Source organism: Phaseolus vulgaris, chromosome 8 (genome assembly GCF_000499845.2).
Source record: "Phaseolus vulgaris cultivar G19833 chromosome 8, P. vulgaris v2.0, whole genome shotgun sequence".
Classification (NCBI taxonomy): Eukaryota; Viridiplantae; Streptophyta; class Magnoliopsida; order Fabales; family Fabaceae; genus Phaseolus; species Phaseolus vulgaris.
Window position 1 is genome coordinate 12,234,405 of NC_023752.2, and position 26,388 is coordinate 12,260,792.

Sequence of the window (26,388 nt, forward strand, 5' to 3'; positions counted from 1 at the left end):
GTTTGTATCGCAACTCCTTCTTCGTGTCACACATATTGTCTCGAGATCGAGTATAATTCTAATGATTGTATCGAGCAAGTATCTCCTTAGTGAAAATGTGACATGAAACAAACCAACCTTTGACAACCTTTGAGTAAGAGTTTATATATAATGTATAGAAGAATCTAATGTGGTTCAAACGTTATAACTGCAGAATTGAAGTCAGTGTAAAAAATCATTAACGAGTTTGGAGGAGAGTGATTGTTTAAGTGGGAACTTAGTTAGAGTGATGAAGAGTATTAACACTTGCTCATGATATAAACCCACAAACAAAATGGGTAAAAAAAAAAAATGAAACACAGCATTTTTTTAAATTTCAAATTTTGTTTTTTATTAAAATATTTAAAAAAAATGTTTTCTAACCTTCAGTCAAACATATTTTTTAGCTTCTTTTTCTATTTGCGTTTAAAATAAAAAGCGAAAATACCAAAAAAAAAAAAATTCCCGATTCCTTTTAGAAAAAAATAAAAATTCTCTGTACTAAATGGGTAACTTTTTAAAACATTTTTTGAATTTATGTTTTGTACAAATTTTACTGAGAAAAAAAAATCCAAATTTTCTTCCCGGGTCTATTTTTTATTGGGAAATTTACCAATATTGTATAATATATTTTAGATTATTAGCAAAATGGATATATTTTAAGATATATTTATGAAGGTAGTTTATGTTTAGATGCAGAATTTTGATTTTTTACAGTCTTTGAAGTTGTTCTTGGTGACAACTTTGATATTTTTTTAATAGAAATTATGGTTGAATGCATAATTGCACTTTTATTTTTCTATTTCTCTAGAAGTTGTGATCTTTTTCTATTTTTTTATTGATTATATGATTTGTATATATTTTAATAAATGATTATAGTTTTTTATTCAGTTCAGATTTTGTTGATAAATTATTTTTTATTAAATGAATTTTTAGAAAATTAAAAAAATAATAAAAAAGATTGTTACTCAACTAAAAGAAATAAAAATTAATAAAGAAAACAAACATTACAGTATATGATTTGTATTGCCTATATATAAATAATTTTCTTGATTATAGAAAGGCGTATTCAAAGTGTATTTGACAAATTATATAAACATATAAAACCCAATCTAGCTAAAGTTATAGATTCTATTTTGAAGGGAGTACAAATCTTATTCATATCTCATAAGAATCAAATTTTTGTGTAGAATCTCTAGATTTTTATTTACTTCTCTTTCATTTTAATTCTCTATTTAAGTTTATGCTTATTCAATTTTTAATTTAATATGTTTATGAATTAATTTTTAATATATTACTTATTTATGTATTAATCTAGAATGAGTTCACGTCTCATTGTATTTAAACTAGTGACTTTAATGTGGTACAATTTAAGGCTAAGAACCCCACCAAAGTTGAGTTCAACTAACATGATTTGAACTCATCTTCATGGGCCCTGAATAAAATTTCTCCTCTTCTGAGAACAAAATTGTTGATTGCTATGTTGTGTGCTGAAGGAAAAAATGGATTTAGAGAGAGATTTTGCACTGAAAAAACCTTTGTTAAGCTCCTATTTCGACTTGATAATTGTAGAAACACACTACAGTGCATGGCTAAGCCCAACTAATAACAATTTTCAAGAGAATTACAGAGACATGGCATAACCATGGTCATTTATTATTACTTCCTTCCCCCCCAACAAAAGAATATTTTGGAACATTCCAATTAACAAACATGAAGAGAAGTTTTATTTCCTTGAAAATGTCCATTGCATTTGAGGGCAGTCTCCAGAAAAATTCTACTGCTAGCTGTTTGAGTTCAAGCTGATTCTAATCTTTTGACGTACTTTTTAGCCTGTCATAAGAAACACAAGAACAAATGAGAATGAAAACAGCCCAATTTAATAGGTTAAAGCAGTGAGTTTTGTGAGAGTATCAATAGGAATGGAGTCAATCAACAATTACACTTGTCATGGTGCATGAGTCAATCAACAATTACACTTGTCATGGTGCATGAGTCAACAAAAAAATCTTCTGCAAATTTTGGGTTTTCTGATCTCTACCTCAACAGATAAGTAATGTATGAAAATAAACTTGAACTCCAAGAGGTAGGAGGTGATAAAAAGGATAGGATAAATGTGAAGCTATTACAAAGCATTCAGCTTGTACCTGCTCTAGAGTTAAAAACATGATCACATTCCAAGATCCTAGCCGTCCAAAATTTGGTATGAACCCCTTATAAAAAGCAAAAGGTCCCTGCAAACATTACATTCCATAACCAATTTAGTGTGGCAAATGATACTCATTTACAATGTAGTTCCTTTTCTAATGAAGTTTATCAGAACAGGCAGAAACAAACTATGTGAACACCAAAATAGACACATTCAATATTATTAAAATTGAAAGAATTTTCTTGGACCAGTGAACAATCATACGTCATTTTTTAATGTCTTGATGAAACAATCAAGGGTGCTTTTGTAACTAGAATCTCCCATCATTCTTGACTTAACCTGTACATACAACAGAAAGAAGATAGCACAATGAATTAGGGGAATGATAAGAGTACCGAATGAAGAAGTAATAGAAAAAAATGTTATCAAATCTACCCTATTTGATCTAAAGATCAGCTGTCAGCAACAAATACTTCTTTCTGTTAAGAATTAGATGTATTAACAAATTCAATCATTTTCTAATTATCACTGGATTTATCAGTTTATCATAGTTGAATAAAGAAGAAAGTCTGAAACTTATGGCAAATATTAGGATATTAGCACACTATGTATAAAATGACATAATATAACATGCCAAATCAACTATGCATATTCACAAGTAAACACCAAGAAATTACCACATCAACAGGGGAGCCAACACAAACTGCAAAAAACCCTGCCCCTAGACCAGCAAGAAGATGAGTTAAAACGTTGTCGGTGAATCCTGGAATTTTCAAAATATTCTGCAACATAAAAAGAAGAAGGTTATACAAAAATAAGATGAAGAAATTACAAAGTTTTACTCCAAAAGGCAGTGCAGTGTCTTTTGCATTACCTGCTTCACTTCATCATAGCTGGCTAATTCAGCAGCATTAATGATACCATTTCTTGTTATGTTGGGACCAATCCCAGTCCAAAGAGCTCCAACTCCTTCCTGAGTGTAGGAAGCAGATTGAACAAAACTAATTATTACCTGAAAAAGGATTGAATACACCGTCCCATTTTCACAAACCATATCAAGTTATATGCAAATACCTGTCTCACTATTGTGGAATAAGCATTTAATGATCCAGTGTAGCGCCTGGGCACACCAGGGGGCAATTTTCCTTCAGATTGAAGTCTAACTTTCACAAGATCTGTTGGATTGGCCACTGCAATTGCCATAGCACCTGTTGATAACACAAGTTCGCGTGGTTCAACATTATAGTTTTGCATAACGTATTAATAATTCTAAGACAGAATTTACACTCCACATATTTGGAAAAAAAAAATTCACATATTAGCATATGGAAAAAAATCATCACTGCAGTACAATGTCCAGGAATGGGCTTTACCAGTTGTAAATCCAGCGAGAATTTTCTTAAACAGTGGTACATCTCCAACATGGTCAGGTCCAACATAGAAATTCTTAACCTGTTATAAACCCCATGACATCAAGTTCATCAGATCACATAAGCAAACTGTAGAAATGAACCTAAATAAATGAACATTCTCTAATACAAGGTTCCAAACTCACAGGCTCATATAATGCAATTCTTAAACCTCCATTCAAACATTGACGTTGTAACCCTGGCACAATCCCCTTCCAAAGTGCCGAAAGACCTTCTTCCCTGGCAATGGTTCCAACTGTTCCAAGCATACCCCTATATTTAGGTAAGGTCACCACATCACCAACTACAGCCTGTTTCTGAAGCTGAAGCCTAACTTTTGCAGTGTCCAAAGGAATAGTACACACCTGTATTATTGGAACAATAATTTCAAACAAATAGTTATATACAATACAAGGACTAAGTATTTGTAAAGCAATATGACACGTGAACTTAAAACACAAGACAGCTTAGTAAATATATAACAAGAACCAGTTACCAATCTTCACATATAGAGTAACAGGACCAAAATTCACAGCTAAGGAAAATTTTAGTATAAATCTTTAACTGCTTTATTTGAGATATCTAATGAAATATATATATTTTTTTTCTTATGCAATACTTTCATTGCAGCCAAAGATATAACAGGTTTGTCTGCAAATACCTCAAGCAATGCTTTCAGAATCTTCCCAACCAAACAGTTATTATGATTTTAGAGTAAATCAATTGATCCCGCTCTTCTAATTCCAAGATCTAGAAACCATAGAATAATCAAGGTTTCGAAATTGCGGTTGTAAGTCATAGTTTTGTCATGATTGCAGCCAATGTAGCCTTAATTACAGTTGTAGAGGGAATTCAAAACCCTTCGTATTGTGGCCAAAATAACAGACGCGGAAGGTTTTATAAAACCTCAGGAATAATCATCATCCATATTGAACCATGAAAACCAAACAGACAAATGCCAAAAGTGAAGGCTTTTCATCATATAAGTAAGAAAAAAAAAACTTTTCTCTATAACCATTGTTCAATACACAACACTAGCAACTAGCAATTGGCTAGGCACTTATACAAGCAAACCATATTTGACCACTAAACACAGTTCCACCTCCCATATTCAATTCAAAAGGGTGATCTAAATCAACTATGGACTAGTTAAACGAAAAAAAGCTCTCAGATGCTCATCAGATGCATGATTTGTCACAACATAGCACAATCACCAAAGACTTTTAAGAAAAGGTCCATCGCAGGATAGGATCTGTCACTGTACGCAGCAAGAAACTATGGAGTCTAAATCCAATACCCAAAAAATACGGGATTTTAACACATGATCACAACAAAGAGCGGTTACCCAGAAGAGAAAGTTTGATAAAGTGAATACCCAGATGAGAGTTATTGAAAAGAGAGATGTTAGTTTCATAGATGTACCTCGGCGAAACATGCAGCGAAAGCACTGCTGGCGAAAGTGCCAGCAAAGGAGATGTCGGATTTGGAACTGCCACCTCCCACCATTGCTTCGACGAGGCCAAAAAATGTTCACAACAAATGAAGAGAGAGAGTTCAAAAAGTTATAGGAAACAAAAGGGGAAGAAAGAGAAGAAAAACAGAGGCTTTAGAGAAAACAATGGTGTTCAGCCAACGACATCATGACAGTGAAACTCAGTACTAGGCAGAGGAGTTCTTATATAACTCTGTTACATAACTGAATCTGTGTTAAAATCTAAAGACAAAAACTAATTTTAGAATGCAATTACACGTATTATTGTGTTCAGTAATTTGAATAATTTTGTTAGCAATTACTTGAAACATGTGTTACATTGTATTTTTATTTTAGTTTGACCTATGAGCCAATGTTTTAAGCATGCTCATCTTTTGTATGAGAAGATGTATCCTTTGAAGATTTATTTTCCTTATTTTAGGTAGAGAGATGGATAAGGATACAGTCATGCATTGAATGAACTGTAATATTCCCTGTATTTGCTTATGCAATTCCATGTGTCCCTCCAAACTCACCTCCTCAACAAACACATTATTCATCCCTTCTCATTCAGTTTCAACAAAAGCATGCCAAACTTTCAAGTTTCAAATGGAGCCAAGTGTTAGAAATTCAACTAAGAGAATTTCATATCAGTTAAATATAATATCATCACTGAGAATCATAAAACTCAACAGTATTTTGAATGTGTGTTTTCTATAAATAAACAACTAAAATAAAAGTTCAAAAGTTGTTATTAATGAGTATATTTAATACATTGGTAATATTATTTTGAATTTTAACAAAATTAATTGAATTAATTATTACTTTTATTGATGTAATTAAGTTTAAAATGACTTACTTGGAGGACATTAAGTATCATTAATAATTTGGATTTGATTTGTCAAAACTTTATCAAGCTTTAAATGATAAACATGTATGAGACATCTTTGAATACAATAATATTAAATTTGGATGTTGGCTTGAAATCTCGGATTCAAAAGTATGGTTTATTGGAAAAAATTAATTAAAAGAATATATTTAATTAAATAGGACGAGTTAAATTCTTTGATAGAAATTAATTATCAGTATAGGTATTAAATATTAATAAAAGGATGAAAATAAAAATAAAAATAATTTTAAACATGACGTTAAACTACCTTAATTCCACACGTTTAAGTTAGTATCATATGCGATTATCCATACTTTTCTGATACACAAACGGTTCCGTTTAACGTACAAATTCCACATTTAAAGCATCAGATACTGCTAGAATTAGATCATTGCTCTGAAAAAGTGGGACATTTTATGGCATTTTTCATGAACCCAAATGCTCCAACCACACAAAAAAGATACCATTTGTTTCAGCAAAACAAACAAATCTAATTTTGGGTGGAGTCTCTTGTTGCTTGAGAATTTCGCCAAAACAAATAAAAAGTGTAATAGTAAATGAATACTGGAGCAGTACATACACTTAATTGATATTCTATGTTTTTTTTTTTAATTTTAGATGTTTAAAATGGTCTCACCTAAGTGTATGGATATCTTTTGAAAAAAAGTTTGATTCTACAAGAGGTGCAAATGAAGACTATAATAGGTGATGTTCATATGTGAACCTCACATTCAATGGTTGGTGATTACCTATGAGGCAGGATATCATATATTGTGGGTATCTGATACGAAAATAAACTCTTTGACATGGTGAATGACATACGAAATGTCAGCTTATATTACAAAAAAAGGAAAGATTAACTCCATAAAATTTGTGTTGGTTTAGAAAAGAACGCGAAATCATCGGTCAAACTTATGATAAATGGAAAAAACAAATATTACGTGGATCAGCCCGATACATGGCACACACTAAGAGAAAGTGAAAGAAAAAAAAAAGATTGTATCCTTGAGTAAAGAAAAAAAAATGTATTTAACTTTTGCAAATGTTATATAAAATATTATAAACTTTTTTATAGATGTAAATTTGTAATGAATTATTTAATGTAAAATTTAATGATGTATTTAAAAGTAAAGAAGTAATTATTGTGGTAAAATTTAAAAGTAAACTTAAGAAAAGAAAAAAGGTAGGGTAAAATCTTATTTCGGTAACTTTAAGGAAATATGAATCTCATAATATATCTAATCTAAAAAGGAATAATTTATTTTAAACCCAAGATTTTCCTCTGATGTCCATTGTGGTTTAAAAGAGGGGATTTCTGATAAATGAAACACAAACTCATTTTAAAGATTTATCCACAAAGTATATAATACAAACATTAAGAATGTCCCAATATCCAAAGTGTCATAAGCTTCACCACATGTTCTATATATGCAAATTGAATATATACCATAATTATTTTTTAATTATTGGATCTCCTTTTCATTCCCTTATGCAAGAACATGTGACTAGTGTGTTTTATCAGCCACCATGTAGGACATAGCATGCAATAATGATTTTTTTTAATGTAAATATAGTAATAGTAATAAAATAAATAAACAAAAAGAAAACATGAATTCTTATACTCATTGAATTTGACCTTCAAATGAATGTTACCTTTTTGAGTTGTAAGAATGGATGACTTTAAACTAGAGGGGAGGGGGGGTGAATGGTTTAAAGAGGGATTTCGAAAACTTTTAAGTCAAGAATGAAATTATCTCAAGAAACAATTGATAAGGAATCTAGTTTGCCAAAACAATAAGCAAAAACAACAGCACCAGAAAAACAATCGGTTGTTTCGCAGAAACAATCGGTTGTTTATACCAGTTTACAAAATCAAAACTGAATTTAAAGAGTAAAGGATAGAGAGAATGCACACAAATGTTTATACTGGTTCACTCTAAACCCAGAGCTACATCCAGTCTTCTCAGAAACCACTGAGGAATTTCACTAAGCAATCAAACCTAGATCACTTACAAAAAAAATCAAAATCCGACTCTCCTCGACCGTGACAAATTTTCTATGGCACTACAATAATCGACATATTTGATACTTGTGTCGGCGTTCGACTTAATCATGGACATGCTCAACATAAAGGAATTTACCATACAAACCCATCTATACTGAGTAAAATAGTCAGTCACCCTACGGTTTGCCCAATCGTACCTCACCCGACACGAAAGAAGGTTTCCCACATCCTCATTAGCCAAACCGGTCAGCCCACCAGGAATGTTCGCTCGATAGAAACAAACCTAGACCCACTATACCCACCTATTACATCCAAAGACCCCTTAGAAGAGAAAGATGAAGAGGACCCACCCAAAGAATCAGAAGAAGACATCACTAACCTTGAAGGGGAATGGTTGACACCTCGTCTCAACCTGGTATTCGGAGGAGAAACAAGAGTAGAAAAAACAAGATATAAATGAGTGAATAAGGGGACCCCTATTTATAGAAACCTTAGCCTCAACAAATGAAGAGTAATTTTCCAGAACCAAAATGAAAATCCCAATAAAGTTTTAAAAGTATTCTCCCAAATGATGATTCTGGAGCTCCTAGGACATGTCCATCTCACCTTGATTCATGTGGCGGTCGTACGGGCATGTCCCATCTACCCCTACGAAGCTATCATACAATGACTAGTCTTCAGAAAATATCTCTCGAGTCTGAAGAGTAAGTGTATCGTTAGGAGCCGAATGGTCATATACAAGAAAAATATATTAAGGTAAGAATAATATAAATGTTAATCGTAGTACATATCCTAATTTTGACCTAATAGTAAAAATGCATGTAAGACTTTATAATATGCAAAACAATCAAAGATAAATATGCATCATTATTATAATATTTACTGCACCTATATATAAAGTACTTACTTGAACTTAATAAAAAAACCTTTTGCAGTTACATCTCCCCGTAACAAGGATCAAAGACCGAACATGTAAAATTGAAGTGGAAAGAAGAATATCACCCAATTGTATCAACCCCTAACTACTTTATTAATAACTTCTTTGTAATTTTATTAATTGAAATATATTAACATATTTATGTTCTAAATAAAAATTGTTATCTACTTATTTAATATAAATTACCAATACGTATACTTTACGGGTGACCTAATTAGTTAAAAAAGTAAGCTATATATACAATAGAATGAAATTCTAACAGCGATTTCGATGAGTGACTTAAAGTCTGAACCATTTGTTACGGCATATGCCAAAGTCAAACGCGCATTCGTTTATCAACAATTATGATTTTTAAATTTTAATAAACATATAAAAGTTATATAAACGCTACTAAAAGATACTTTCGAATTAAGAAAATATATAAAACACAATCATCGAATAGTGCACTAAAAGAAGAAGTTATCGGTTCTTTTGGTGGCTGCCAAAGTTATGGTCTTCCGGGTGACCTGAAGTCAACTCGTCTTCATTTATTTATAATAATCAAATACCGTTCAATTTTAAATATTTTTAGTTTCTGGAATTTGTTTGATTTTTTTTGTCGAAGAAATTTTCTTCTCACTCCTCATATAGATTTTATTTTATATTCCTTTATTAAAAAAATTACATTCTAAGTTATTTATGACTTATTTGTTTATCATTAAAAATATTTTTCAATTTTCTTTTGGTGTTAATTTTTTTTATGAAATGTTTTCTACAGGGAAGAGATATGTCTACCGTTGATTAATAATATTTGTAGACGAATTTCGAGTTTCCTATGTAAACTCTCTCCTGATTTGGGTAAGAATGTTGGAGTAATTGATTTTCCATTCCATAAACTATATTTTAACGAAAACTTAAGAGAAATTGAATGAAATAAGTGTACTTGTCAAATATTGTTACTCCATTCCATTGCACATTCCAATGTAATTGGTTCATTAATATTACTTGTATGATAAAGACCAAAACCACCAAGTTGAAATAAATATGCAATCTCCAGCGCATTATGAAATGTCACTTTACCATAACAATAATTCAAAATTAGAGATATAGTGCACAAATCTTTGTATTAAATTTGAGAGGCGAAACTGATGTTTACTTAAATGCAAAATATATGATACTAATGTTTAAAAGCATAATGTTTTAAATATTAACTTCCGAAAATACATACAATACAATTTTTAGAAGAAGGGAATGAAAGTTGAAACATCAATTAAATATAAAAAAATAATTTCTAACATTGTGTAATAATTATTTTGAATGTACTCATAATAATAAATTAACTATAAAAAAAATATAATTCTAATTCTAATATCACCATAGGATGCTCCATTAGACAAGTTCTAGACACTCCTCTGTCACCAATCATCCAAGTTAATATTAATTTTTTATGATGTATTTTATTTTATCTTAGCGACAAGATCGCAGAGCAAATAACATGAGTGCTTAGACATCAACGTTCAAATGAGGAAGACAATTCTTCAGTTATATAGCTAGATATTAAACAATTATACAAATAAGCATGATAGAAAGTTTTTATGACAATATTATTTTTTATCAGCTTTTATGACAATAATTTTTTTATCAGCTTTTATGATAATAATTAATTATCATTAAAAGTGAGAAAACAAGGATGACTGTGATGGAATTATCCTGAAAAGCCCATTTTAAAAACTTGAATTTAATTTCAAACAAATTACCATATTTTTTCAACAACACTTATTTAATAATGTCTGTTACTAAAAGTAAGAGGGATAAGTTCTGTGATTTGAGTATATTTATTTGATATTCATCTATTATGTTTTCTAAAACTCTAGTACTCTGGAAAGTTTTTCATGGGCAACTTCCTACCTATCAACATATTCAGAATAAAGGTTTGCATATATGTTCTATGTATACGCTTTGTAAAAACATGAAGAATCTATTCAACATTTATTTTTTTGAATGTTCTAATGCTTTGCATATTTGGAGTTGGGTTCGGCAGATTTTTCTTACTTCTTATTTCTCTAATAAGGATGATCTTCTTTCTTTTATTAAGAGTGATGATAGTCTTTTGGTTAAATTGATTAAGCTTGTTGTGATAACTTTTTCTATTTGGATGATATGGCGTATGAGGAATTATGCTAAATTTCAGAATAAGATTGAGGTTTCTAGGACTATTTCGGTAATTAAAGATTTAACTTGTCTAGTGAAAAATTTGTCTCAAGCTTCAATGAAGAATGATATGTTAGATTTCAACGTGATTAAGTTTTTTGGTATTAATACTCGTAGTGGTAAAGTTCTTCGTCCTCTTCTTGTTAGATGAGAGTTTTCTTCACTAAGTTGGGTTAAAATTAACACTAATGAGACTGCTAGGGGTATCCTGGTCTTGCTACTTGTGAAGGTATTTTCCGTGAGAGTATGAGGGAATTTATTGGTGTTTTCTCTGCGTTTTCTTGAAGTTCAGACTGTTATGGTTGCTGAGTTTTATGGAGTTATACTTGCTATGGAGGAAGCTCAAAAGATGGGGCTTGCTAATGTTTGTCTTGAATGTGATTCTTCTTTGGTTTGTGTTGCATTTACTGTTAGGACTAATGTTCCGTGAATGCTTCATAATCGATGAAAATCTTGTCTTAATTACTGTGAAAAAATCAGGTTTAGGGTTTCTCATATTTTTCGGGAAAGGAATGCGTGTGCTGATAAGTTAACTAATTTAGGATTTATTCATAGAGAATCATTTCATTGGTAAAATATACTTCTATCTTGTCTGTTCTTAGAATTCTTTATGAATAAATATAGTTTACCTATGTATCGTTTTTGTTAACATATGAGTTTTGGTCTAGTCTCCCCATACTTTTATATTTCCTTTCTTTTTTCTTTTTTTTAGTAATACTTTTTTCATGTGATAACAAATGATTGTTGGTACTTAGATGTCAGCCTAGCTCAAACGTCAAATTGCATAATGATACTTAATATGATAGTTTTTATATATAAAAAAAATAAGTGATAATTATTTTTATAATCATTGTATATCCTGATATTTTACCTATACTAGTCATAAAAGTGGGAAAACGATAGTGTTGTAAAATCATATAAAAAAAAATAGTCAAATTGTCTCTTGAGCTTGTAAGTAATTTAAAAGTATCGCCCCCATTTTTTCAATAACAATTGTTAAAGAACTATTATCATCATAAATGTCAAAATTCACACTAGATGAAGTCAATGAAATATTGTGAGGAAGTGGCAACAAATTAATGAAGTCATTCTAGATTATAATTAAGGAGCAAGACAAAAATAGGAAAGCACTAAAACTTAATTTTGTGGCAAAATAACAACAAAATGAAAACATATATTTTGCAAGATCTCTGTGAGGCGTTAACAATGGAATAATGATGAACTTTAGTAAGGGAAGGAAACTTCCTCTGCGTGTCATATTGGTAAACATTTTTTTACAATGGAATGAGGAGGTAACAATCAATATTTAACATCAATTAAGAATTTGTTATAATCAGTAAATATAGAAGATAAAATGAGTGAAGTCTAGTCATAATGTTAATTTACTAAATTTGACTTTTAAAAATCAAATTTATGTATCTATCTAGCATTAGCTAAATCAACTATTTTATACCACATACTAAATATAGTATAATTATGATAGAAAGCTAGCATGTTTGGTGAGGAACTGGAAGAGCTAAAGTAAAAAGTGTGGATGTATCATATGGACCACACTGCAATAAAGCATTTTGAATTGTTTAAAAAAGCAGCAAGTGTAAGCGACAGCCACCAAGTTAGACTGATACGTGGACTCAAACAAGTTGGTTGATTCATGCATTCCTATTTAAATGGGAAATTTCATTACTACAATGTATGAAGATAAAGATGAAGAGCATAGGCATGTTTTTATCCTTTTTTGTTATATTGCAAGTGATGTGGTGTGAAGGGTGTCGGAAGGACGAGAGAGAAGGTCTTCTGAGTCTAAATTCCCGTTTCCGGTTCCCTTTCTCTTGGGAATGGGGCGGAACCGATTGTTGCGAATGGAAAGGAGTTGAGTGCAACGCCACCACTGGGAGAGTCGCCAAACTCGACCTTTCTTGCTGGAACTGTTATCCTGGGATGCAAAAATATATTAATTGGCATTTAAACTACTCGGAATTCTTTGTTTTCAAAGATTTGAAGAGCCTCAACCTGTCAAACAGTTTGATAGTTGGTTCTTCAGACAATAATAAAGGTTATTGTATTATCTTCTACTGATTACTTTTACAAAATGAATATGCTATCTATAGTTAATGCTTAATCAACATTTCCATTTTATAATATCTTCTACAGGCTTGAAAAATCTTGAAGTCCTTGACTTGAGTTTTAATAACTTGAATGGAGCCAAAATCCTCTCTAGTTTGGATGGCTTTTCATCTCTAAAGTCGATATATTTAAAATTCAGCTTCGATCCATCTTCATTCCACGGTGAGGCTATATTTTTCACAATTTGTTGGCTTCTTCCACAACCTTTTACTAATACATCTGTGTATTATATAAGGTTTTGAAACTCTCTCATCAAAGCTTCCTAATTTGGAGGTCCTTGACATGAGTGACAACCCATTGACCAATGAAATCCTGCCATTTCTCGGTCGATTCTCATCGTTGAAGGAATTGTATTTGGCTGGAACTCAATTGGACTCAGATCTTCATAGGTAGCGTAATTTTTCCTGTTTTCAGGATAAAGAAATATAGGTGAAATATAACACACTATATATACCTTGTAGGTTTATGCTCAATGTTGATGAATCTTGAGGTTCTTGACTTGTCAGAAAACAACTTCAATGACAGTGACATTGCATATGCTCTTAGTGGGCTTTCATCCCTCAAGTCTTTGAATTTAGGAGATATTCAATTGACTCCAAGATCAATTTTGAGTACACATACTTTTCAAACCGAAAATATCTTCATTTTTTGTTTATGGTTGAAACATATATCTAACTGTAATATAATACTGTTTAGGCTTATCAAAACTGAGTTCTTTGGAGATCCTGGACTTAACTAGGAACCAGTTGAATGAGAGCATCATGTGGCGTCTAGGTTTGTTGTCATCATCCCACAATTTCATTATATAGGACTAAGTTATTGCTTTAGTTTCTTAATTACTTTAGTCTCTAAATTTGTATAATATGCTTGCTTTAGTCCTTTTTAAACAAACATTATTTAATTTAATCGTTCTGTACAAAATGGTAATGGAGAATAAAGTGAAGAAAATATTAAAATGAACATGTTTATATAAAATTAGGGACTAAAATGAAAGACTATCCGCATTTATGTTTTAAGAACTAGAATGAGAATTTACTGATTGTATTAAGGTAATTATGGAGGCATGAAAACATGTTATTTTATATTAGGGATGGTTCTGCTAATTGGATGTTTTCAATATTTTTCGACAGGAAATGATGGATTTACATGGCCCACTGGTTTACAAGTCCTTGGGTTGAGTGGAAACAAATTCAGTAACAAAGTTCTTTCATCTCTAACAGGGTTAAGATTTCTCAAATCTCTTGATTTAAGTAATAATCAATTAGAAGGATCCCTGGATATAAGTGGTAAGTATAATCTTTAAATATGCATTATTAATAGATACTTGTTGAATTATTCTCTTTCATCTTAAATCATCCCATCAAAGCGATGATACATTATATTTTATTATCTGTTTCATCGCTATTTCCCGATCAAGTTCTTAAAAATTGAACTCTTTCATGAGATAACTATATTCCAGCACATATTGGCAATGATTATTTCGAGTTTTTTTTATACATATTATGTTTTAAGCTTATAAATGTTTTCTTGATTTTTGAGAGAATTAGGTTCATGTACATTTTGTAGTTATTTGATATTAAATTTCTGTTAAGCATGTTACTTTTCGTGCAACGCAATATTCTACAATCAACATGTAATTTTTTATGTTTTAATATCTACTTTTTGGATTTTGAATCTTATTTTGACTAGAAGGATAAGTGTTGACCAACACATGTGTGGATAAATTGATACGAGATCTTTCTAGTTTAATGAATAAAAAAAATACATATGGTCTATATATAAAAAAAGATGAGGTTGTTAAAGAGAATCAAGCTAAGATAATTTTATTTTATATCACATGAATTAATTAAAAGGTTTAATATTTTTTTAGTACTTATTAAACACAGTTTTGGTTGAGGTGAACAAAGTTGTGAGCAAATTTTAGTTTGTATAACATGATATTTTCACTTTAGTCTTTAAAACCGTTTTTAGTGTCTATGAAACTATAAAGTTATGGTTTGGGTTATCTAAATTTTATATTATTTTATGTTTAACATTTTTTTTAAAATGTAATATCTTTATCTTTTAATTTTTTACATTCTTAAAACATCTAGTAAATAATAATATTTTTTATGCGAAGCGGGATAAAATGGATAAACAAGTTGAAAAACTGAGTCGTTTTTTTTTTTTTTATTAATAATTTTATTTCTGATAGATAGAAAATATATTTATAAGAAATTAAATCCATTTTCTGTTAAATTCCTTTCCGTTGCTAATGTATACAAATTAATACAATTACAAACTAAGAAATAATCGTTTATATAATTTTTAAGAAAAAATATTATAGAACTAAAAAAAAACAAGTCAGACTTAATTATATTATTTATTCATTTAATTTAATTTTTGGTTTCTAAATTTTATTTTATTATTCCAAATTTTATTTTGTCATTTTAGTCCTTATTAAATAAAACGTTACTATTTAAATTTGATCTCTGTCGATAGAGTATATTATACATCATCTAAAGATACAAAACCAAAATAATAAATTTTATATTACATGAACCGAAATAATAAAATGAATATATTTTAGGAATCATTTAGAAATTTATAAAAATTGAACTGGATTATAATTTTTGTTCCTTTTGATAATTTTTTATCTGCAATTTTTATCCTCTTTTTCCTCGCTGCAATTTTAGTCTCCAAATATTTTAAAACCTGCAATTTATGACTAACATTTAAATTTGTATACATTTTTTGATTTTAGTTAAATTGGATAATAATTTAATATGTACCATAATATCTATCAATTAATTAAAATATAAAAAAATAAACTAATGTGAAATTAAAAATCAAATCAAAATTAAATTAGAGAATATAATGATTAAAATTTCATAAAAAATTTAAAGAGGACAAAATTTGAAAATTAAATCAAATTGAATATCAACAATTAAACTGGACAAAATTTGAAAATTAGACTAATTTATTCATACTCTATAAAAGTGTTGGTTCATAGGAATTTTTTTTGAGAAATAACATTACTCATTTACTTTGATGTTTATCTCTTGCAGGATTATCCACTTTCACTAGTCTAAAGATGCTGGATCTAAGTTTTAATCAAATCAACAATTTTGTGGTACATAGAGGTATTTAAGAACATTAAATTTGAAAAGCATTTTTTTGTCAATAAAAAATCACATTTTACTGATATTCTAACTCTTATACAAATGTGAAAATAACCCCACCACCTAATTTACAATTCCAAAAAAGTATAACAAACAAACAAGCATATATAAATTTAGGCTTATTTAGCACACCCTTCACTGCTCTTTCATAACGGAATAATTTGCAATCCCAAGACCCTTCCAAAAAATTATCTCTATTGATGTTGGGTAATTCCAACTATATTGCATTCTTAGTTCACAATGCATCCTTTGCTATTTTGATACATACCCTGCATAGATATACCTTCCCAGCCTTTAACAAGCACAACACAGACCAATATAAAGCTTATGACATACCTTTGTGGATGTTGGTGCTTAACAGGTTTTCCTGCCAAACTCTATTTGCTCAAAAACTCTACTTAAATGTTTAAATGTTCTATTATTAATACCTTTGACATAATTTGATACACATTCGTAAGCAGTTTTGATTGAGAACTCATCACCCACCCTATTCAGCTTTGCACAAGATAAGGTTCTTAACATTTCTTGTTGTTGTGCAAGTTCCTAATCAAACCTATTGTGTCTCCAGCTTCCATTACCAATTTGATTCCACATGCCTACCTCTCCCACCTTTAGCTCCTAATCCAAGGATATTGAGTATAACCTGGAATGGAATATACAAATTTCATATTATTATTATTAACCCAAGTATCCTCCTAGAGTATAACTTTTTCCCCTGATCCAATTTTCCATTCTATTTCTTTTTGGAACCATTCCACCATTTCTCCCTCACCACATACTTTATACAAATCTTTCCTCCACCACAATTGATGTTTTGCTTGAGTATTTGATTGTCCTGGCTCTATTCCATACTTTTGAATTTAGTATTTCTCTCCACTTCCCTCTTTCTTCACTCTCTATTTGCCACTTCCATTTAGCCAAACGTACATAGTTAAAATTGAAAATATCTTTAAACCCTAAACCTCTCTCCTCCCCTTGATTTGCATAGATGTTCCCAACTAACCCACGATATTGTTCTACTGTCCTTCCTCCAGCTCCACAAGAATCTCCTTTGAATAATAATAATACTTTTATATATTGATTCATGTGCTTTATAAAAGGACAGGTAGAATAGTGGTTAAGCGGTAAACACCAACTTAATTAGGCATATTCATCCCGCCAGAGCCAAAAATCTCCCCTTCCAAGCACTTAATCTAGTCCTTTTTTGTTCAAAATAGGTTCCTAAAATTGTTTCTTCCTCGAGTTACCTCCCACAACCAGTTCCAAATATTTGAAAGGTATTGACATTTGTGTACAATTTAATGTCTTTGCATAATAGTTACATGTGTTCCTCTCAATGTTTATGGCTGCAAGCTTAGACTTATGAAAATTCATTTTTAACCCAGATGTAAGCTCATAACACCTAAGAATAACTTTAATTGTAAACACAATATGATAGTTAGCTTCACACATAAAGAAGGTATCGTCTGTAAATTGCAGTACACAAGATGCTACCTCGAGCCTGCCTATTTTCACACCTTTAAGCATATTGCACCTTACAGTTTGTCTTACTAACCTCGTAAGGCCCTCAGCTACAATAATAAATAAGAAAGTTGTTAGAGGTTCTCCTTGCCTCAACCCTCTCGTTGGTTTAAATTTCGTTGTAGGACTTCCATTAACCAACACCGATACCGATGCAGAATCCAAACAACCTTTGATCCAATTAATCCACTTGTAATGAAAGCCTAATATATGTAGCATATTAAATAGAAAATGCCATCTGACCGAGCCATAAACCTTTTCATAGTCCACTTTCATACATAACTCACTCTTCCCACATCTTCTAAGGTCCTCTATGATCTCATTGGCTATTAAGACATTATCTAACATCCCTCTATCCTTCAAAAATGTTGATTGACTTTCATAAAAAACCAAGGGTAGAACCTTCTTAATTATACTAGATAACATCTTTCATATGATCTTGTATAAGGCCTAAACTAAAGATATTGGTCTATACTGGTCAAGCTTTATGGGGTCACGCACTTGAGGAACAAAAGCAATGAATGATGCATTACAACCTTCATGGATACTTCCCATGTCCTGGAAATGTTTGACCGCTGCTAAGATATCATCTTTTAGGACTTCCCAACTATTCTTTATAAAGTTAACACTACAAGAAAAATTGGAATTACATACAGTCAAAATCCGTATGTAAGACCCAAAATCCGTATATAAAACAGGTTTACATACGGATTTTTATCCGTATGTAATCCGTATGTAAAACTGTCGTAGGTAATTTACATACCGTATGTAATTACATACGGATTTTACATACGGAATATTACATACGGATTTATCCGTATGTAATGTAAAAAAAAAATTTAATTTTTTCATTATTACAAATTATTATTTATCACTATCTATATTTTTTATTAATCCTAGAGGCATTTTGCACTGGCTGGGACTCGAACCCAAGCCAATAAGACTCGAAACCAAGCCCCAAATAATGTTACAAGCTGAACCCAAGTCTTTCCAGTGACCCGGGGAAGCATTGACCACTAGACCAAACAAGTTCTTTGGTCATATTATCATTTTTATTATACTTATACATATTAATATAATTTATACATATTAATATAATTTATACATATTAATATAATTATTAATAATAGTAATAATAAAATAAATTATATTATTATTATTATTATTAATATTATTATTAATATTATTATTAATATTATTCATATTATTAATATTTATTAATGTTATAATTAATATTATTATTAACATTATATTCATATTATTAATATTTATTAATATTATTATTAATATTATTAATATTTATTAATGTTATAATTAATATTATTAACATTATATTCATATTATTAATATTTATTAATATTATTATTAATATTATTATTAACATTATTATTAATATTAATATTATTAATATTATTATTAACATTATTATTAATATTAATATTATTAATATTATTATTATTAGTATTAATATTCATATTATTATTAATATTTATTAATATTATTATTATTAGTATTAATATTATTATTAATATTATTAGTATTAATATTCATATTATTAATATTATATTCATATTATCAATATTATATTCATATTATTAATATTAATTTTGATATAAATATACATTTAGATATTTATTGTGTGTGTATAGTAGTTTTATTTGACTTGAGTAATATTACTTTTATCCGGATATAGATAGATAGAGAGAAAAAGGAAGAAATTATATAATATTAATATAACTTTAATACTATAAATACATATATATATATATATATATTGATTAATATATTTCTTTATTTAATCATTAATTTTTTAAAACTCATGGTTAAATTTAAATTTACTTTCATATTATATATATATATATTAATATAAAATTATTTGATATCTTATTTTCAAATATAGGTTATTATAGGTAGTTGTGAAGTTTTTGTTAGATGGCTATATAGGTGCTTGTATCTTACACTTCTTTTCTGATTTGAGATTCTTGTATAAGGATTGAAATATCCTTAAAATGTTTTGTTTAATTTTTTTTATTCTTTGTCGATAAAAAAAATCTTATTTTCAAATATTTACTTACATAGATTAAAATTGATATAATGTATAATTTTTAAAATATTTTAAATTATAAATTATTTAATCACTTTGTCATTATGATTTATATATTAGTAGAAAGGGTTATTTAGTAACAACTTTTTACATAGATTTATGGAATAATTAATATAGTTTAAACTATAATGATATGCTAACTAGTAATCTGTATTAGAGATTTAATTAATAGTTAATGTAAAAGTCATCATTTTATGTTAAAAGATAATATTGTTTGTTGACAATATTCTTTACTATATATAACACACAAGTAAAACCAACTACCTATAATGAACTTAATTAAGTCAATATGATCGTAAAATAATAATTAATATGATAGTTGATTTTAATGTAATAGGTAATATGATGACTATGAGTATGACATATATTAAATTTGATTCATACTAATAGATAATATAATAAATTATGTTTAGATTCAAGTAGATTATAGATAAATTAAATGTGATTCATATGTTAATATTGTTAGTATTATTAATAATAATAAGTATAATAAAAATCATAATAAAACTAAAGAATTTGGTTAGTGTAGTGGTTAAATTCTACTTGGTTGCTGAAAGATTGCTGAAGGAACCACTGACTTCGAATCCCATTCACTGCTAATTTTATTTTATGGTGCTAATATATGTAAACCTGTATATACGGAAAAAATCCGTATGTATTTACATACGGATTTTGATTCCCGCTCCATGGCGCCAAAAATTACATCCGGATATAATCCGTATGTAATGTTGATTTTACATACGGATTTTGATCCGTATGTAATAATCTGTATGTAATTCGCGTTTTTCTTGTAGTGTAAAGTTGAACTCATCTAGCCTAGGGCTTTTCGAACCATCACATTGCCAAACCATTTCCCTAACTTTTTCCTCTAAAAAGTCTGATATTAGGCTTGAATTATCCTCATGAGATATAGATTTAAACTCTATTGCTCCTAGTCTGACCCCAAAAATCCTCTGTAGCGGTGAATCTGTCTTAAACAATTTTTTTTGCTTCCCTTCTAACCACTTCAGGTTCCTCATTCCATTGTCTCCCAATTTCCACTATTTTGACTTCACTCCTAAGTCTTATGCATCTGATTATGGAATGATAGAATTTTGAGTTAGAATCACCATGCTTTAACCAATTTGACCTAGCCTTTCGATGTAGAAGTGAATCAATCGTACCCTCAGCTGACTGAATAGGTCCATTCTCTTCAGCCTAAAACTGTCCTCTAACTCATTATTATCATCTTGGTTGTTTAGACCCTCTATTTCTTTCAAGATTTTCTTTTGTGTTGTATCCAAGTACCCAATAACTTTCCGGTTTCAAACTTTAAGATCAACCTTCAAAATTTTCATATTATCTTTGAAATTTCTCATACCATCTCTTTGTACTATGTACGTGTTCCACTTGCTTTCACTAGTTCTTTAAAGCCATTCTCCAATTGCCATGCATCAATAAATCTGAATGGCCTTGGACTCCAATCCTTAATCACAAATTTGACCATAATAGCACAATGGTCAAATGTATCCCTTGGTTAAATGTACTGTTTACACATTGGCCATTTCTGGAACAATTCATCAGATACTAAGACTCTATCTAATCTACCTTATGTTGTTCCATTTGACTTAGACCATGTATATTTTCTTCCAACTATTGGTATATCTAGCAAGAAGTTGTTTTCAATGAAACTATTAAACCTCCTGATTTCACTCATTTGACTACCCTTGACACTAGTTCCCTTTCTTTCATTTACACTCCTAACTGCATTGAAATCTCCAATAAAGCACCACTTATAATTCTGATGCGCTAATTTGATGTTAGATAGCTCCTCCCACAGAGCATTCTTTTCACTCACATTGCACGTTGTATACACATTGCACGTTGTATACACATTGACCACCGATATGTTCATTTTAGATTTTAAATGCTCACCAAAAATTACAATGAAACCTTTACCTATTAAATGGTTATCAAAACTGAAAGCTTCTTTATGCCACATGGTTAGTATACTCCCTGTTCCATTTTCTCTTTCATTAAGAAGAGACGCTATCTAAAGTGTCAAAATGATTATAATCGCAATTACATTGACCTCCATTGCCGCTTGGATTCTCCTTTTCGATGTTGATACTATAAGCCTGACCATTGATATTCATGCCCTTTACCAATCTTGCATTACAGCTCCTGAGTAATCTTACTTGAAGCCTTGCATGTTTGATGTTTTCCCAGTTCTCTATGACTTTGTCAATGGATACCAGGGAAGCTACTTCTCCTACCACTTTTGAAAAGCAGTCCTTATTCCATAGAGAAATAGGGAGACTAGAGCATCTAACCCACACAATTTTATGGCCTGCTAAATATGTCTCAGACCATATATCAATAACTTGAAATTAAATTTCAAACCACTCTTTGTTCATCTGTATCAGATCGTCCATGCATTCACCTTCTCTTGGAGTCAATGAAACCAAGTTATGCCCCATATACCTTATCTTGATCATATTTATCCCTTTCTTAACGAATTCCTCGCAAGTATTATAATCAATTTCTGGTAACATCTGACAAATCACATTGTTTTCCATACATGGTAAGAGTTGTTTCTGAGTTTCAATAATAAGACCTTTCCACTGCTCTTGAGAAGAGGATCCTCTTACTTCATCAACAAAGGATTTCTTTCCTTTCTTTTCCTTCCACACCTTATTTTTTTCTCCCTTGTTCCATACCTTCTATGTTTTCTTACCTCCGTGTTTGAGCCAATGTTTGTTTTCTTGTATCTTGGAAGATTAACATTGAGCTTCATGTTGCCTATATGAATTTGGTCAAATTCCTTCTCCAATCATCCCATGTTTGTCACCTCAAATAACCTCACAAACCTAAATCTTCTCCCCCATCTATTTAATCTAATCTGCGAGAAATGAATACTTCTTTTACTCTAGCCCACCTTTGAAACTTTTTTATCATATCATATTCCTCAAATCCATTCAAAAGATTAGAGAAGAAAAATGTTGTGGGATTACTTGGTGATTGTTGTGGTGTGCAGGATTTTCCATGAAAACCATTTGCCATTGATGTAGAGGGGAGAAAGAAAGTGGAGGACTAATATAAATGCCTAATTTTGAAACACTTAGTTAATAGTTACCTATGAAAGAAACATATATAGGATAAAATCATGATATTTTGAAACTGCTAAATGTTATTTAGCCAGATTCATATATGTTTCATATTTTTATAGTTAATTCACCTTACATCTTTAAGGCTTACAAAGTACAAGCACATTGGATGTCCTAGCTTTGGATGGGAATGTGATTGATGGAAGCAAGCGAAGGGAGTCCTTACAAACTTTATCATCTATTAAGATGCTTTCTATGCGTGAGAATATATTTAAAGGAGCAATTATTGCTCAAGGTAATACCTAAAACTTCTTAATTTTTCTTGGTAAATTAATATCCTTTTTGTTACATTAAGCTTCATATCATTTTCTCTTTTGTGCAGATTTTCGCAATTTAAGAAACCTAGAACGCTTGATATTGGACAGAAGTTCTAACTTGGAAAATGAGTTTTTTCAAAGTATTGGAGATTTGTCTTCTTTGAAAATTTTGTCTCTTTCGCAATGTGACATAAATGGCAAACTTCCTGAAGCTGGTAATGTTCTCATCAAATCATCTTTTACGTCACTCAATACAATTTTCTTTAGTTTGTTAAAATATTTATATCCTTTTCATTTTGTTCCCTGAATGATGAATTTTATTTTCAAAATTTCAACTTTTCAGATTGGTTTAAGCTGGAAAAGCTAGAAGAGTTAAATCTAATCTACAATAAATTTGAGGGATCACTTCCCTCATCTTTTGTAAACATGACATCTCTTCGGATACTGGAATTATCTTATAATCACTTCATTGGAAATTTTGCTTCTAACCTTGCAAGTCTTACTTCACTTGAATATTTTGGTTTCAATGAAAGCCAATTTGAGGTCCCTATTTCTTTCACACCATTTTCCAATCATTCTAATCTCAAGTTCATCTATGGTGAAGGCAACAAAGTCATTATGGACTCAGCACAATCCCAAACTTGGATTCCAAAATTTCAATTACAAGTACTTAGTTTGTCTTCAACAACGGACACAAATTTTATTCCTTTCCCTAAGTTTCTTCTTTATCAGTATAACATAACCAGTCTGGATTTTACGAGCTGCAAGTTGGAAGGAGAGTTTCCTAATTGGCTGTTGGAAAATAACACACAGTTAACAGAAATTATTATGAGAAATTGCTCTTTTAATGGTAATTTTCAGCTACCATCACATCCTCTTCTGAAGATAAGGAGGATTGATGTGTCTGACAATATGATAACTGGTCAGATATTTGGCAGCAATATCAGTTCAATCTTTCCAAATTTGCAATTTTTGAACATGTCTATGAATGGCATCCGAGGTTCAATTCCTCGTGAATTCAGCCAAATGCACTTATTGGATACATTGGATCTGTCAGATAATAGTTTGTCAGGAGAAATACCAAAGAACATATCTGGCGACAAGTCTGAGCTCAAATTTTTGAAACTTTCAAATAATAAGCTACATGGACCCGTGTTTCCTACTTTATCGACTTTGAAGAACTTGGAAGAGTTGTATTTGGACGGAAATAGTCTTTCTGGAAGTATAAATAGTTTTTCTTCCACATCATTATTGGCCTTGGATATAAGCAACAATCATTTGGTGGGAAAACTACCGAGTGTGATTGGAAATTTGTCGAACTTGGTAGTGCTTTTATTGTCAAACAATCATCTGGGAGGATCTATTTCAACAACATTTGTGGAACTGAAAGCTCTAGCATATCTAGATATCTCACGAAATGATTTCACAGGTCTTTTACCGTCTTTTGCTTCCGTGATGAGATTCATCCACATGAGCAATAATAGGTTTACTGGCTTGTCCAAATCGACATTCAACAGTTCTTCACCGGTGCTTCTTGACCTTAGTTACAATAGAATAACTAGTAAAATTCAAGATATGATACTGGACCTTCAAAATTCACCATTGAACATTCTCATATTGAAAGGTAATCACTTTTCAGGACATATACCACAACAGTTATGCCAGTTGAAAGAATTATTTATACTAGACCTTTCCTCAAATAATATTTCTGGTTTAATACCCAAATGCTTGGGTAAAATGCCTTTTAAGTACGAGAACACTGTGGGATTAAGTCTTCACGGTAGAGCTTTTGGTTATAGTCGCAGATGGGGAAATTCATTTCCAACCGCAAAGGAAAAGGTGAACTTCACTACAAAGAAAACATCTTACACTTACAAAGGGGATATCCTTGGCTATATGTCTGGAATTGATTTATCCAATAACAAATTAAATGGGAATATTCCATCTGAAGTTGGAAACTTGACAGGAATTCGAGCATTGAACTTGTCCTACAATGATTTCATCGGACAAATTCCTTCTTCATTTTCCAATTTGGTACAAACAGAGAGTTTGGATCTTTCTTTCAACAAGTTGAGTGGTCAAATTCCTCTTCAACTGAATAGGTTATCCTTTCTTGCCGTATTTAGTGTAGCACATAATAACTTATCTGGTGAAACACCAGAAAGGAAAGGCCAGTTTCTTACATTTGATGAAAGCAGTTATGAAGATAATCCTTTCCTTTGTGGACCGCCACTCCCAAAAAGTTGCAATCCTTATGTACAACCACATGATAATTCACCAAATAACTCTTACACTGATGAGGACAATTGCAGTTTCGTTGACATGTTCGTTTTCTGGACAAGTTTTGGTGTGTCATGCACATCAGTATTGTTGGTAATTGCAGCAACTCTCTACATTAATCCTTATTGGAGACGAAGATGGTTCTATAATATAGAATGGGTCTGTACAAATTGTTACTACTTTATTGAAGACAATATTTTGCTCAAGTTTTCAAATTATAGAAGTACGTAATATGTTACCTTGTCTGCATGTCTGAAATACCACCTTGCCCTAGGACATTCATTGAACAACCCTTCATATGTTGTGTAATAATGATATGCAAGGTCTAAATGTCTAGATATAGTTGGTATGTATTCATATTGTGTTCATGTATTATTGACACCTGTTCAAATAAATGGACATCAAGTTTTTCCTCTCTACTCCCTAATGACTCCCTCACTGATTCATTGGTACTCTATCACAATTCCGTTTAATATCAGATATTATTTTGGAAGTTATTGTACCTGTATAAGAACTATGATTTATTAGACCTTTTAGTAACATGAAATATATACTTTTGCATCGTATTTTCAAAAAAATAAAAATATAGAACTTTAGATAAAATAAATATAAAAATAATGGAATAATGACTAGATAACTATTGACTTTTTGACAAGGACGTCTATTATCAATAATTTTAGAGTGTTTAAGAATGCTCAGTTTATCTAGACTTATGGTAATATTAAGA

The 26,388-nt window shown here is 30.4% G+C and overlaps 2 protein-coding genes across 3 annotated transcripts; one reads left to right on the plus strand and one right to left on the minus strand.

Moving 5' to 3' along the window:
• Positions 1-1,537: 1,537 nt before the first annotated feature.
• On the minus strand, positions 1,538-5,282 carry LOC137826501 (mitochondrial uncoupling protein 1-like). The gene is made up of 9 exons (XM_068632480.1): positions 4,999-5,282; positions 3,723-3,941; positions 3,541-3,619; positions 3,242-3,375; positions 3,042-3,140; positions 2,845-2,949; positions 2,432-2,506; positions 2,166-2,252; positions 1,538-1,851 (listed from the first exon to the last, which is right to left on the minus strand). The coding sequence occupies exons 1-9, from the start codon at positions 5,080-5,082 to the stop codon at positions 1,816-1,818; spliced, it is 918 nt and encodes a 305-aa protein (XP_068488581.1). The 5' UTR covers positions 5,083-5,282; the 3' UTR covers positions 1,538-1,815.
• Positions 5,283-13,442: 8,160 nt separating this feature from the next.
• Positions 13,443-26,080, plus strand: LOC137826635 (cuscuta receptor 1-like). 2 transcript variants are annotated; one of them, XM_068632689.1, is made up of 8 exons: positions 13,443-13,581; positions 13,654-13,803; positions 13,889-13,966; positions 14,323-14,478; positions 16,240-16,314; positions 23,210-23,359; positions 23,447-23,596; positions 23,725-26,080. In XM_068632689.1, the coding sequence occupies exons 2-8, from the start codon at positions 13,665-13,667 to the stop codon at positions 25,890-25,892; spliced, it is 2,916 nt and encodes a 971-aa protein (XP_068488790.1). In that variant the 5' UTR covers positions 13,443-13,581; positions 13,654-13,664; the 3' UTR covers positions 25,893-26,080. The 2 variants fall into 2 exon arrangements, with proteins under 2 accessions (XP_068488790.1, XP_068488791.1); XM_068632690.1 differs by lacking the exons at positions 13,443-13,581; positions 13,654-13,803; positions 13,889-13,966; positions 14,323-14,478 and having other exon boundaries at positions 16,241-16,314; positions 23,187-23,359.
• Positions 26,081-26,388: the final 308 nt, after the last annotated feature.

Coding starts and splice junctions, on each gene's coding strand:
- LOC137826635 (XM_068632689.1), top strand. CDS start 13,665: ATGTTGATGAATCTTGAGGTTCTTGACTTGTCAGAAAACAACTTCAAT. Junction 13,967..14,322: donor GAGCATCATGTGGCGTCTAG/GTTTGTTGTCAT, acceptor ATTTTTCGACAG/GAAATGATGGATTTACATGG. Junction 23,597..23,724: donor TGGCAAACTTCCTGAAGCTG/GTAATGTTCTCA, acceptor TCAACTTTTCAG/ATTGGTTTAAGCTGGAAAAG.
- LOC137826501 (XM_068632480.1), bottom strand. CDS start 5,082: ATGGTGGGAGGTGGCAGTTCCAAATCCGACATCTCCTTTGCTGGCACT. Junction 3,942..4,998: donor TCGCTGCATGTTTCGCCGAG/GTACATCTATGA, acceptor CCAATAATACAG/GTGTGTACTATTCCTTTGGA. Junction 3,141..3,241: donor ATTCCACAATAGTGAGACAG/GTATTTGCATAT, acceptor TCCTACACTCAG/GAAGGAGTTGGAGCTCTTTG.